Genomic DNA, 14,277 nt, shown 5'->3' on the forward strand with positions numbered 1-14,277 from the left:
ATGGGGTCACACAGAGTCGGACACGACTGAAGTGACCTAGCAGCAGCAGCAGCAGCCCATGACTTTAAGTGACATACTGCTTCATGAGTTTTTAGTTTTAGTGTTATCCATGGACTCTCCACTATGGAGAAGGAGGAACCAGTTTTCTTTCCTTCCCTGTCTTCATTGCATACTAGTATTCAGCCTCGAGCACATCTTTTCCAAGGGGTCTCCTGAAAGCAGTTTTTAAGGGCTCTCAGGTGGCCTGCCAGTGCAGGAGAGGTAAGAGATGTGAGTTCTGTCTCTGAGTTGGGAAGATCCCCTGAAGGAGGAAATGGCAGCCCACTCCAGTATTCTTGCCTGGAGAATCCCATGGACAGAGGAGCCTGGCGGGCTACGGTCCATAGGGTCACAAAGAGGCACAACTGAAGCGATTTAGCACACATGCAGGTGGCACACCGAGGCAAGCTTCTGAACATCTCTGGGTTGTCTAACAATTATTTATTGAAAGCCTGCAAGATACTCGCAACTGTACTAATTCTGCCCATTTACAAACCTTCAAGGGACACTGAATCATAAGTTGATAGTTTCAGGCCATATTAGGGCTATGTCCAGGCTTCTACTAGAATGTATCATAAATAAATCCCTTATCATTTCAAACCACAAATTTGTTTTTCCTCAACATAAAGTCAGCTTTGCTGGATGGGTAAGAAAACTTAAAATTATCAAGTGCTTATGTTAAGTGTTAACTTGTAGTCTTTGACTTACCAAATTTATGACAAATCAGCCCCCCCCCCTTTTTTTTTTCCAGAACTTGTGGCATGCATTTTCAGCCACTTAAATGGGATAAATCAGGCTCTAATGATGGTTCAAAACTGGAGATACTCTCTTTTCTATTTTTAATCCTCTTAGTGACATCATTTATTGTCTACTGGAAATCAATTTAGGAAATCATGTTAGTCCACTAAGCACTTCAGATAAGGTGATTCCATGAAGCATTCCAACATTATCACAAGGAATTGCTTGCCATAAAAGAAAAAGAAGTAAGCAGAATATGGCCTGCTGAAGGAGTTTACAGTTTTACAGCCCCTCCCACTGCAGCACATAAGTCACTCAGTTACAGTTAACTTTGGATTATCACTCACGGATTGGAAGCCCAACAGCCATCACGCAGTCTGGGCCTGTGGTGCCACTTGTATGTGTGTTTCTAAATCAATGATGAGGGTATCGGAACCGATACTGGACATGGAGATGGCAAATTACAGTGAAGTCTTGGACCCCACTTACACAACTTTGGAGTTTGACACTATGCAGATTCTGTATAATTCAAATGGTAAGTTCTCATCTGCTTGCCGATAAAAAGAAAAGTAAGTATAATGAGAGAATTAAAACTGAGATTCCTAGGGGGCAGCTCTGCGTTTTACTGCTAGAGAATTCAGGGTTTGCTTTTTCAGTGCACAAATTTGAGGCTTTTGCCCTTCATCACAAAATTTAAATGAATACTGCTACGGCTATTTTATGTTTGAGATAGAAAAAGCTTAGTTATGCGTCATAAAGTAACCTTGGGATTCTGTCATGGGCCATCCAGGTAAAAAGAGTAGTTTCAGCAGTTATTTTATTTATTGTAAATCACAGTAATGAGTTATATTGGCAGATTGCCTGTAAAGTGTATTTTCTATGCAACATTTTAAATGACATATAGAAAAGTTTCCTTAGAACCCTGGAGAGTTTTACTGGTTGCTTCCTCCTTTTATTATTCTAGTTCTTGATGACTGCTGATGAGAAACTGTATTTAAAATTACTATCAAGTTTTTGCCTTGAACACAAATATGTAAAGAAAGAAGAGTTTATATTATAACCGTACTTGACAAGCTAATGTTTAGCCTCACAAAGCTCTTGGTATTTATCTACTGTAACATTTTAACTTTAAATAAGACATGACTTGTTTAGAGCTCATGTCTTTATATAATAGAATACAGTTTACCATTGACTTTGAATTTAGGTATATTTTTCAAGTAAAAATCTTGTCCAAGATCAGTTATAATTGTTAGAATTCCTAAAATGTGCTAATTATGTATGCTTTGGAAAAATGTGTGTATGTGTGTATTTATGTGTATGCTGAGCTCAGAAATGAAAATGTATCTTGTACTCAGGATACCTTGAGGTTATACTGTGGTGTACAATTTCGATGACTGTGACAGCTGTATTATTAACAATAAACAACAATAATTTATTAGTAGGAAGATTTCTAGAAATATTCAGAAGATGAATTATGAAATTTTAGCACAAAAGAGAAGGAAATGGCAACCCACTCCAGTGTTCTTGCCTGGAGAATCCCAGGGACGGGGGAGCCTGGTGGGCTGCCGTCTATGGGGTCGCACAGAGTCGGACACGACTGAAGCAACTTAGCAGCAGCAGCAGCACAAAAGAGTTAAAATCAATTTTCAGTACAACTATTAGGAAGTCACTATTTTGAAACTTTATGTTTAGACTTGATTAGAAGTATTTAATAAAGTATTTACTTCAGTTGACTCATGAATTTTTTAAAGGCTATAGATCACTAAATAATAGGGAATGACTTACCATATTTACTAAAACAATTGACTTTTTTGGTTATTTCTAAAGTGTTGTCTAACTTGTTTTCTTGTATTAATGTGTAAGTTTCTTGTTAGTAATATGTAAATATGACAATAAACTGGAATCAAGAGTTGAATATTTTTTTGTATTTCCATATAATCTTCCAGAACACAATAAATTCTTAATACTTTTGCCGTATTTCTAATATCTATTCTATTTATGTTAAGAAAAGAAAAATTCCTAGCATTTAAATTCTAAAATGTCACATGATTAGCCTTAAATATATTCTCATTGAAGATATTTTTTAGTTTTATGAAGTTATATATGTCATAACTCAGGAGTATTAGTAAGTAGAATACATATATTGTCGCAGAATGTAGTTGGGACATGACAGTTTTTTATCTTTTTAAAATGGGAATATAGTAATGAATTATATTTATATTATTATATAATGTTATGATCAATTTAAGTTTATATTCTTATATATTCAATATCTTTTGAGTACATAGAGATGTGTTAAGATGTGTGCTCAGTTGTCAGTCGTGTCTGACTCTTGCGACCCCATGGACTGTAGCTTGCCAGGTTTCTCTGTCCACAGGATTTTATAGGCAAGAATACTGGAGTGCATGGCCAGTCCCTCCTCCAAGGGACCTTCCCAACCCAGGGATCAAACCTGCATCTCTTGTGTCACCTGCATTGGCAGGTGGATTCTTTACCACCAGCGCCACTTGGGAAGCCCATAAAGATGTGTTGTTAGTCAGTCATGTCCAACTCTTTGCGACCCCATGGACTGCAGCATGCCAGGCTTCCCTGTCCTTCACCATCTCCCAGAGCTTACTCAAACTCATGTCCATTGAGTCAGTGATGCCATCCAACCATCTTGTGTAGTTAACAATATTAACTAATTTAAGAAATAAGTAAAAATATCTATGTATATTTTTAAAAGCCTCTTTCTTTAAAACAATTAGTTATCACTTTATGTCAGGCATAGTTCTAGAGCTGGAAGACAGAGGGGCAACTAAGATAAATCCTCTGACATCATGAAGTTTTTATTCTGTGGGGAAAGATAGGTAATAAATGAACATACCAAAACATAATATAATTTTAGACAGTGAAGTGGTTAGTTTAAAGAATAAGCAGAATTCTGGGTTCTACTTGAGGGCAGATGGTAGATGACTCTTTTAGATGTACGTTTGCAGACTGTTTCTCAGCAAATGTAAAATTTGAGCAGAAACTGAATAGCCAGGTCATAGAAATTCTTGAGAAAGAGCTTCCTTTCAGGCAGAGCAAACAGCAAGTGTAAAGGCTCTGAGATGGGAACAGACTTCAAGGCTTGGGCAGGGGAACAGGCAACATTACTGAGGACTAAGGAACAGGATAAAAAATAGTGTGAAATAATGGGATCAGAGAGGTGGAGGGGGGACCTTTACACTCAGGGCTCTGCAGGCCATGGGAAGATGTGTAGGCTTATTCTATACCTAAGGATTGGATGCAGAAGACTAAGATGATGTGAATTTCTTATGCCAAGAGCACATTAGAGGCTTTGGGGCAATAAACAGTAGGGGAACAAAGCTGGAAGTATTTGAGAAATTAGATAGGAAGCTGTTGCAATAATCCAGGGGAAAGGTTATGTTTAATTGAATAAGGGTGGCTATAGTGAAAGGGTGAAAATTTGTGAATGCAATATATATTTCAAATATTATTTGTTGATTGGATATGAGCAGTGAAGGAAATAATTCAGTGAAGAGGCCAAGATTACTGGCAGTAGGTACCAGATGGTACCATTAACTGACTAGGGAAGACTAATGGAAGAATGAGTTCTAGAAGAAAAAAAAATGAGTTCTATTTTTGATACATTAATTTGCAGTTCTTATTAAACTCAAAAGTGAAGTTATTCAAGAGCTATGTGGGTATTTCAGACTGAAACCCATAGGAAACATCAGAACTAAAGATAAGATGTGGGGATTTTTCATCATACAGATGATTTTTAATGACATGGGACTGGATGAACTTCTCTAGGGAAAGGGTATGATTGAGGGGCTGAGACCTGTGGTATCCCAAAGTCTAACCCTCAGAAATAGGAGTGGGGAGATTGTAATGGAGACTTGGCAGAAGCAGCTAGTGGTTAAAGAGAGAGCACTGGGGTGGAGCATCCCAGAAGCTGAGGAATGGACTATTTCATGCCCATGAATAACTAGTGCACCTGCTTGGTTACTCAGTCGTGTCTGACTCTCTGTGACCCCATGGATTGTAGCCTGCCAGGCTCCTCCATCCATGGAATTCTCCCAGCAAGAATACTGGAGTGCGTTGTCATGCCCTCCTCCAGGGGATCTTCCCCACGCAGGGATTGAACCCGAGTCTCCTGTGTCTCCTGCATCGCAGGCTGATTCTTTACCACTCAGCCATCAGGGAAGCCCTGAATATTTAGCAGGACCATTCCTATATGAAATACTCAGTGCTAACTTGCATTCTCCTCTTTCTTTAACAGATAGTTCTGTCCCAGAGACAACAAGTATGAATACCGCAGACAACGGTGTCAACTGTCTGTGTGCCATATGTGGGGACAGAGCAACAGGAAAGCACTATGGTGCCTCCAGCTGTGATGGGTGCAAGGGTTTCTTCAGACGCAGCATCCGCAAGAGTCACGTTTATTCCTGCAGGTACTTGAAATGCTCCTTCCAGAAAGGTGATCTTTAGCGATGTTTCAAAATGCCATGCAAAAAGTAAGGGAATAAAGAGCTTTCGAAGTTCTATAACTCTAAGAACAAAATTTATAAGCTCCATTAAAAGTGAGTATGTGTGGTACATATAAACAATGGAATATTGCTCAGCCATTATAAAAGAACAGAATTGTGCATTTGTGTCACATTTGCAGAGATGTGGATGGACCTAGAGATTGTCATAGAGGGTGAAGTAGATCATAAAAAACAAATATTGCATATTAACACACATACATGAAATCTAGAAGAAAACAGTACACGTGAACTTATTTACAAAGCAGAAGTAGAGACTCAGACGTACAGAGCAAACATACGGACACCTGGACAGGGAGGAGGGATATGTTGGGAAATCGGGATTGACAAACGTATACTACTGTATATTGGAGAAGGCAATGGCACCCCACTCCAGCACTCTTGCCTGGAAAATCCCATGGACAGAGGAGCCTGGTAGGCTGCAGTCCATGGGGTCGCTAAGAGTCGGACACGACTGAGCGACTTCACTTTCACTTTTCACTTTCATGCATTGGAGAAGGAAATGGCAACCCACTCCAGTGTTCTTGCCTGGAGAATCCCAGGGACGGCGGAGCCTGGTGGGCTGCCGTCTGTGGGGTCGCATAGAGTCGGACACGACTGAAGCGACTTAGCAACAGCAGCAGCAGCAGCAATGACGCCTATTAGTTATTAGTAATAACTAGTGTATAGCACAAGGGGAAAAAAAACAATGGAAAAAAGTGAGTGCGTGTGGATGTGTATACGATGCATTCACACGGGTGGTTTTTTTATGAAACATTTTAGACTTATAAAATATATATTAAAACATCCACATACTTTTCACCCAGTTCAAACCAATACAGTTGAAGCCTCCTGTGGACACCTCCCCTCTCCCTTTTTCTTCCTCCCCCCTTTCCTAGAGGTAACTACTATCTGAAATTTGGTGTTGTCTTTTCCTTGTGTTTTTTATTGTATACCAGTAGACATAGGTAAATCCATATTTAAATGCTTTCACAGGTTGTGTGTTTTTCTGCACATTGCTTATCATTTTAGCATCATCACATCCTGATCTTTAAAACAAAATTGTAAAAGTGCAGATGATTTTGGCAGCTTCTTGATGTTCATAAATAAAATGAAATTTTCAGCTCTAAAATGTTAAATATATTTCTCATGACAATTTTGCCATTAATTTTAATGTTTTGTCTAAAATTTATTTAATTATATGTGTCACATTTCTAGTAGGTTTTTTCAAAAAAATAATATCTAGGTAAACATCACATCACAATTTCGGTTTAGCTATTTCGCCTTTAATGTTCAGAATAACAGTTCTTGAATGCAGATACGGTCTATTAAGTATGGGCTATTCAAAGGTGACTGATTTTAACAGGAGAAATCTGTTTGCTCTGTCTTTGAAAGTCATGTGTAGGATTGTTAAAGTGTTTTTGGCACAAGTTGAATATTTAGGAAGAAGTTAACTCTCTCACATTATGATGACATTTGACTTCTAGGGATGTGGAAAAGTTAATATATAACTCACAAATATCTAACTAGTGTTCTCTAGTAATTTTTATAAGAGAGTTTAAAGTAGGTTTAACAATGTAAATTAACTATTTTTAAAACCTTCTTGGTAAGCAAAAGAAAAGTATTTCTTGCTTTTATATACAGCCAAACTTGAGAGGTATAAGGAAATCAAGTGGATTTACTCCATCAAAAGCATTTTCTGTATGATTCCCTCAAATATTGAATGCTTCTAAAAGATTAACAGTGAGATAAATACAAAATAAAATGTAAACAATATTTTTACAATTTTTAAGTCATATGTGCTGTCAAAGATGAAACGTATATGTGTGTATATGTATACATATGTATATGTATATATATATATACACACACACACAGGCTATCCAAGCAACTAAAAACAGTAACTTTTTTTCCATTTAATTTTTTTCTTTTATTTTGGAGTGTAGTTGATTTGCAATATTGTGTTAGTTTCAAGTGTACAACAAAGTGATTCAGTTATCCATATACATATATCTATTCTTTTTCAGATTCTTTTCCCAGATAGATTATTACAGAATATGGAGTTGAGCACTCCAACAACAAATTCTAAGAGTCAGAGAATGACTCTTGAACAGAAATAGGTTTCAAGATTTTTACCCTTCCTGTGTGGGAAAAGTGAGAAAGGAATGTTTCCATACAACGTTTGGAAATTTAAAAAATAGGCCAACAACACATACAACCTTACTCCTCCCAACACACCATCATGAATACTGCTGCCAACTTAGCCTTCTTTACGTATACCGATATTAAGCAAATGCTGTGAATTTTTCCATTGGGAAAAGTTTATATTGATGTAAGTTTAGGGGCAAAAATGTTTTTTAAAGTTTAGGCTTTGCTAATCTCAAAGTCTTTTAAGTATGTTCAGATAACAACCTGTGCTGGCAAGTCCTCCCTGTTTTATAATTGTGGGTTGACTTGGGATGTCAAATGACCTTCCCAAGTTCTATGGACAATGTATGGTGGAACTGGGAATCAAGTTCAGGTCCAACTCCAGAGACTGTCCTTTTTTTTTTTAAGTGCACAATTTAGTTTATTAGTATTTTCACAGAGTTGTGCAATCATCACTATAATTAATTTAGAATATGTCAGCATCCTATAAAGAAACCTCTAGTACCGTTTAGTAGTTACTCCCCATTTCCCCCAGCTCCCTCCGCACCAATGTGGGATAACTACTAGTCTACTTTCTATTTCCATAGATTTGCATCTTTTGCACATTTGATATAAGTGAAATTACCCAATATGTGACATTTTGTGTCTGACTGCTTTCTCTTAGGATAGTATTTTCAAGGTTCATCCATGTTATAGCATGTATCATCAGTTCATTCTTATTTATTGCCAAGTGTATAATATTCCATTCTGTGAGTACACAACGTTTTGTTTACATTATATGTTTATCATCTGGTGGCATTTGGGTTGTCCCCACTTTTTGGCTATTGTGAATAATGCTGCTATGCACATTTATGTACAACAGTCTGTGTGAACATATGTTTTCCTTTCTCTTGGGTATACCTAGGAGAAGAATTGCTGAGTCATAGGATAACTCTTGTGTACCTTTTGAAAACTGCCAAACTTTCTTCCTAAGCAGCCACATCATTTTATATTATAGCCAACAATGTGTGAGCCATCCAATTTTTCAATGTCCTAATCAACATTTGTTATTATCTGTTTTTTTCCTGATCTTAGCCATGGTAGTGGGTGTGAAGTGGTACCTAATTGTACAGCGACTGTATTCTTAATGCTTTATTCAACTGCCTTTTGATATATAATTTCGAATTTAGAGTAAACTCCAATTAGATATGAGGTAAAACTACCAGAAGAATATTTACATAGAAAAATCATGGAAGGGCAGAGGAGTGAAGTTCCCCATCACACTGAAACCATTAGTAGTAAGCGTTAGAATTTGTATACTAAAGTTTTTCATCTGACTTTGGCTTTCATGGCACAAGTTAGAAATGACCATGGATACTGGCCAAAAGTGAGATACCATTCAGTTTTGTTTTATTAGAAATATTGCATGAGAAGTTAGGCTTGTATTTTCATGCTGATCATGAGATTCGAAAATTCGTAATTATCCTTATACATTTTTTCTGTTGATCTAAATTTAACTATACTTTTAAAAGTCTGTCTGTTTGCTTTTTTGATAAATGATAACTGTCTGCAAATATATCTTTTTTTTTTTGGCATTGTAGGTTCAGTCGGCAATGTGTTGTTGACAAAGACAAAAGGAATCAATGTAGATACTGTCGATTAAGAAAATGCTTTAGAGCAGGAATGAAAAAAGAAGGTAATAATATATAATATAATGATAATTAATTATTGATGAAAAATGCTATACACACATGTTCTCATTTAATCACAATAATCTTTACATGAGTTCTGATTTTCCTCAATGAAGGATCTGCAATTCCTTGAGTTTAAGAATTTACTCAAGGACACTGATACTTACTGGTAAGTGATGGAACCAGTCTTTTTACCTGGTGACGGACTTGACACATTCTGTCCACTACTGCATTACCCCTGGCAACAAAATTATTGTCTAACAAACATTCCAGTGTCTTTTTCAAAAGATAAATGGCAAAATATACTAATAGGATGCATTTTAATGTATTTTAAGTGCATTTTTAATCGCAATAACAATTTAATATCTGTTTCATAAACATCCACTGAACACTGACTGACTTTTCACATATTAATTTATTTATCTAACAAATTTATCGTGCACTGCTGCTCTCCAAACACTGTTGTTGGTGCCAAGGTTTAGTGTACATAATAGTGTTCACTATTATGTAGTGAACATAATAGACAAAATGATCCCCCCTTTCAGGGAGCTTATATTCTCTTTAAGAACAGAGACAATAGACTAGATGCTGTATTTCAATGTGAAGTAATTTCATTTTGAACATATTAAATAATCTAATTATACTATCCTATGTTCTAACTACAGCTAATTTAGCAATAGATGTGTTTAGCACATCTAAATATTTGGCAGGGAATAGATCCTATAAGCGGAGAAGGCAATGGCACCCCACTCCAGTACTCTTGACTGGAAAATTCCATGGACAGAGGAGCCGGGTAGGCTGCAGTCCATGGGGTCGCCAAGAGTCAGACATGACTGAGCGACTTCACTTTAGCTTTTCACTTTCATGCATTGGAAAAGGAAATGGCAACCCACTGCAGTGTTCTTGCCTGAAGAATCCCAGGTATGGAACCTGGTGGGCTGCCGTCTATGGGGTCACACAGAATCGGACACGACTGAAGCGACTTAGCAGCAGCAGCAGCAGCAGCAGCAGCTCCTATAAGGGGGTTTCCCCTGTGGCTCAGCAGTAAAGAATCTGCCTGCAATGCAGGAGACAGAGTAGGGTTTGATCCCTGGTTGGGAAGATGCCCTGGAGAAGGAAATGACAACCCACTCCAGTGTTCTTGCCTGGAGAATCCCATGGGCAGAGGAGACTGGTGGGCCACAGTCCATGGGGTCACAAAAGTGTCCGACACAACTTAGTCACTAAACAACAAGCTGCTATAAGATTTTGTGCTTGTCATTTTGCGATATGCTTGTGCCTTTCACTATCGTATACAAGGAGATATTTTTCAAAACTATTTCACATACTATTAGAAAATTAAATCAAATCATATCTGTATAGTACAAATACATAAAAAAAAATTCCATTAGTTTTACTAGTTGCTAGTCTCAAAAAAGAAGGCAAAATAAAGTTCACAAAATTAAAGTTATAACACTTTCATTTCAACATGACTTATTTCTAGTGACATATTTGGTTGTTTATGGCATTCATTATATACATTATCAATTATCTTCATTCATTTTTACTTGAATCTCTGCTTCGTTCCTACCATATGAAAAGCAAATAACACTTCTACATTTCCATTAATAATTTTACAATTTGTTAAATAAAATTATTTTTTAAATAGTTAAAGCATATCTTATGCTGCTCATTGAATAATGCATTCAGTTCAGTTCAGTCACTCAGTTGTGTCCAACTCTTTGCGACCCCATAAATCGCAGCAGGCCAGGCCTCCCTGTCCATCACCAACTCCTGGAGTTCACTCAGACTCATGTCCATCAAGTCAGTGATGCCATCCAACCATCTCATCCTCTGTCATCCCCTTTTCCTCCTGCCCCCAATCCCTCCCAGCATCAGGGTCTTTTCCAATGTGTCAACTCTTTGCATGAGGTGGCCAAAGTACTAGAGTTTCAGCTTTAGCATCATTCCTTCCAAAGAAATCCCAGGGTTGATCTTCTTCAGAATGGACTGGTTGGATCTCCTTGCAATCCAAGGGACTCTCAAGAGTCTTCTCCAACACCACAGTTCAAAAGCATCAATTCTTCGGCACTCAGCTTTCTTCACAGTCCAACTCTCACATTCGTACATGACCACTGGAAAAACCATAGCCTTGACTAAACGGACTTTTGCTGGCAAAGTAATGTCTCTGCTTTTCAATATGCTATCTAGGTTGGTCATAACTTTCCTTCCAAGGAGTAAGCGTCTTTTAGTTTCATGGCTGCAGTCACCATCTGCAGTGATTTTGGAGCCCCAAAAAATAAAGTCTGACACTGTTTCCACTCTTTTCCCATCTATTTCCCATGAAGTGATGGGACCAGATGCCATCCATGATCTTCGTTTTCTGAATGTTGAGCTTTAAGCCAACTTTTTCACTCTCCTCTTTCACTTTCATCAAGAGGCTTTTGAGTTCCTCTTCACTTTCTGCCATAAGGGTGGTGTCATCTGCATATCTGAGGTTATTGATATTTCTTCCAGCAATCTTGATTCCAGCTTGTGTTTCTTCCAGTCCAGCATTTCTCATGATGTACTCTGCATATAAGTTAAATAAGCAGGGTGACAATATACAGCCTTGACGTACTCCTTTTCCTATTTGGAACCAGTCTGTTGTTCCATGTCCAGTTCTAACTGTTGCTTTCTGACCTGCATATAGGTTTCTCAAGAGGCAGGTCAGGTGGTCTGGTATTCCCATCTCTTTCACAATTTTCCACAGTTTATTGTGATCCACACAGTCAAAGGCTTTGGCATAGTCAATAAAGCAGAAATAGATGTTTTTCTGGAATTCTCTTGCATTTTTGATGATCCAGCAGATGTTGGCAATTTGATCTCTGGTTCCTCTGCCTTTTCTACAACCAGCTTGAACATCTGGAAGTTCATGGTTCACATACTGCTGAAACCTGGCTTGGAGAATTTTGAGCATTACTTTACTAGCATGTGAGATTAGTGCAATTGTGCGGTAGTTTGAGCATTCTTAATTTTTCCTAAATAGATTAGGAAGTAATTGTTTGCTTTCAAAGTAGATATACTTCTTATTTACAGTAATAGCATAATTTAAAGGTTAGTTAAATGGAAACATACATAAATATGGTTTTATGTCAAAAATAGTATCAGCAAGAAGATTACAAATGTCACAATATCTTTTAGCATTTTCTAAAGATTGATCATATAATGAAATCCATAAAACATAGCTTACATTTTAATGTTTTATCTCCACATACACATTTCCAAATGAGTCAGTTTAGGCTGAAAGTCAATGACAGTATTTAAGAAAGAGGAAGTAAGCTACCAGTAAATATGATTTTAAAATAAAATATTAATGATTCACTCCAACTAAAGATTCAGTTCAGTCGCTCAGTCATGTCTGACTCTTTGTGACCTCATGGACTGCAGCATGCTCTTAAAGGCAAAAAGTTTAGTTTTTTTCTTTCAAATTAATGGAATTGATAGGTAATAGTTTGTTTAGTTACACATTGGTGAATTTCTTTTAAAAAGAATAATTATAGAAATAAACTCTGATAGTTTAATGTCTTATCTTTCCAGCAAAATTGGGTAAAGCATTAGGGTACATAATTCAGAGGGTACAGACTTTGTTTCCATTCTTTTTGGTTAAGAGAAGACAATTTTACCTTTTATGTTTTGAAATCCAACTTTGACTTCTGATTTATATTATTCTCTACATAACAAACATACAAATCTGTACCACCCCACTTTTGCTTCCTTATATTTAAAATTTGGGTATAAGCATTATTCTTTTTGTTTGTTTGCTTCTGAAACAAAGAGATCTAGCTCTTTCTTAGAAGACTTTCATATGATACTTAATATTTCTTCATTGTTCCAAAATGCTGATATTCAAATCTGTTTTCTGAAGAAAGACCCCTACCTGCTGCAACCCCTGCCTTGTTAATGTCTCTAAACTGTCCCAAAGATATTGCTTCATAAGAGATCATAGGATTGTGATCACCTTAACCAAAATAAATGTACTTTCCGTTTTTGCAGCTGTTTTAGAAGAAAAAGAAAAATGGGAGTTTCAGAGCATATGACTCATATTTTCTGACAGTGAATACACTCTTATCTTTAACCTGGTCAATCTCATAGGTGATACTCTTCCCTTAGATATCTTATGGCTTTATTAACCTTGAGACAATGGAAAACCAACCTTTGAAAATACAACATGGCTGAACCGGCTGACCTACCGCTTTGCAACATGTGTACCATCATGAGGTCCCCAAAGGCAGTATTTTATGTGCTCTAGTGACAAGCTTGGCTCTTCCTACTTTTAAAATGGTACCAAATAAAAAAATATCTTTAGTCAGACTTATCTCTGCACCCCGCACCAGGTCTTTCAGAAATATTCCTTCTCTCCTTTTATACTTTTTTTTTTTTTTACTTCAAAGAGTATATATTCTGACTTATGTTGAAGAAAACCAACCAGTAAATACTGTGATTTTCTCCCTAGCTGTACAAAATGAACGTGATAGAATAAGCACCAGAAGAAGCACGTTTGATGGCAGCAACATCCCCTCCATCAACACCTTGGCACAAGCGGAAGTTCGGTCTCGCCAGGTACTGCTGCTCCAGCATCCTGCCCTATTTAATAGGATCAGATGCTTACTTAAGAATAATGCAAAACTGATTTAAGTTCATTCACATGTGCTTATTACTATAATAAACTCCACTTAATGCAACTTCAAGTTTCACTTTGAAAATATTAGTGGACTATTGACTTCGTTTTTACTTTTCCTGGGCAATTCCCCATTTTTTGAGTGGAAAAAAAAAATGAGATACATTTCAATCTAAGATTGTTAAAAGTTTGTTTACAAGGTTGATTTAAAATACTTAATGCTTAGCACAATGCCCTGGGGCAGTATCTTGTTATGTTGGTTGAATCTGGAAATCAATTACCACAGCTTTTAGGGTGTTTAGTTGAAAACTATCATTAAAGTTTTCTTTCTTGAAAATGATGCCTAGATTCAAGAACTCACCTTAGCACCTGCTTTGGAAACAGGTACTTCAGGGAACAGCCAGAATTCAGAAAATACAAGAAAAAGTTTATTGTTTGAAATTTCTTGAACGAGAACACCAGTTCTAGAGTTAAATATGTAAGTGACCAGTTATATAAATAAAAGTAAATCACTTAAGAATCAAATAAATAA

The 14,277-nt window shown here is 36.9% G+C and overlaps 1 protein-coding gene across 2 annotated transcripts in view; it reads left to right on the plus strand.

The window, feature by feature from the left end:
* Window positions 1–14,277, plus strand: part of HNF4G (hepatocyte nuclear factor 4 gamma) — a 134,940-nt gene that overhangs the window by 104,214 nt on the left and 16,449 nt on the right. Inside the window, exons 1-4 of one of the 2 annotated variants that reach the window (NM_205811.3) lie at window positions 1,137–1,312; window positions 5,045–5,216; window positions 9,017–9,111; window positions 13,581–13,687. In NM_205811.3, the coding sequence (NP_991380.2) occupies window positions 1,177–1,312; window positions 5,045–5,216; window positions 9,017–9,111; window positions 13,581–13,687 (510 nt within the window). In that variant the 5' untranslated portion in view covers window positions 1,137–1,176. 2 annotated transcript variants of the gene reach the window in all.

Source organism: Bos taurus, chromosome 14 (assembly GCF_002263795.3).
Source record: "Bos taurus isolate L1 Dominette 01449 registration number 42190680 breed Hereford chromosome 14, ARS-UCD2.0, whole genome shotgun sequence".
In the NCBI taxonomy this organism is placed as follows: Eukaryota; Metazoa; Chordata; class Mammalia; order Artiodactyla; family Bovidae; genus Bos; species Bos taurus.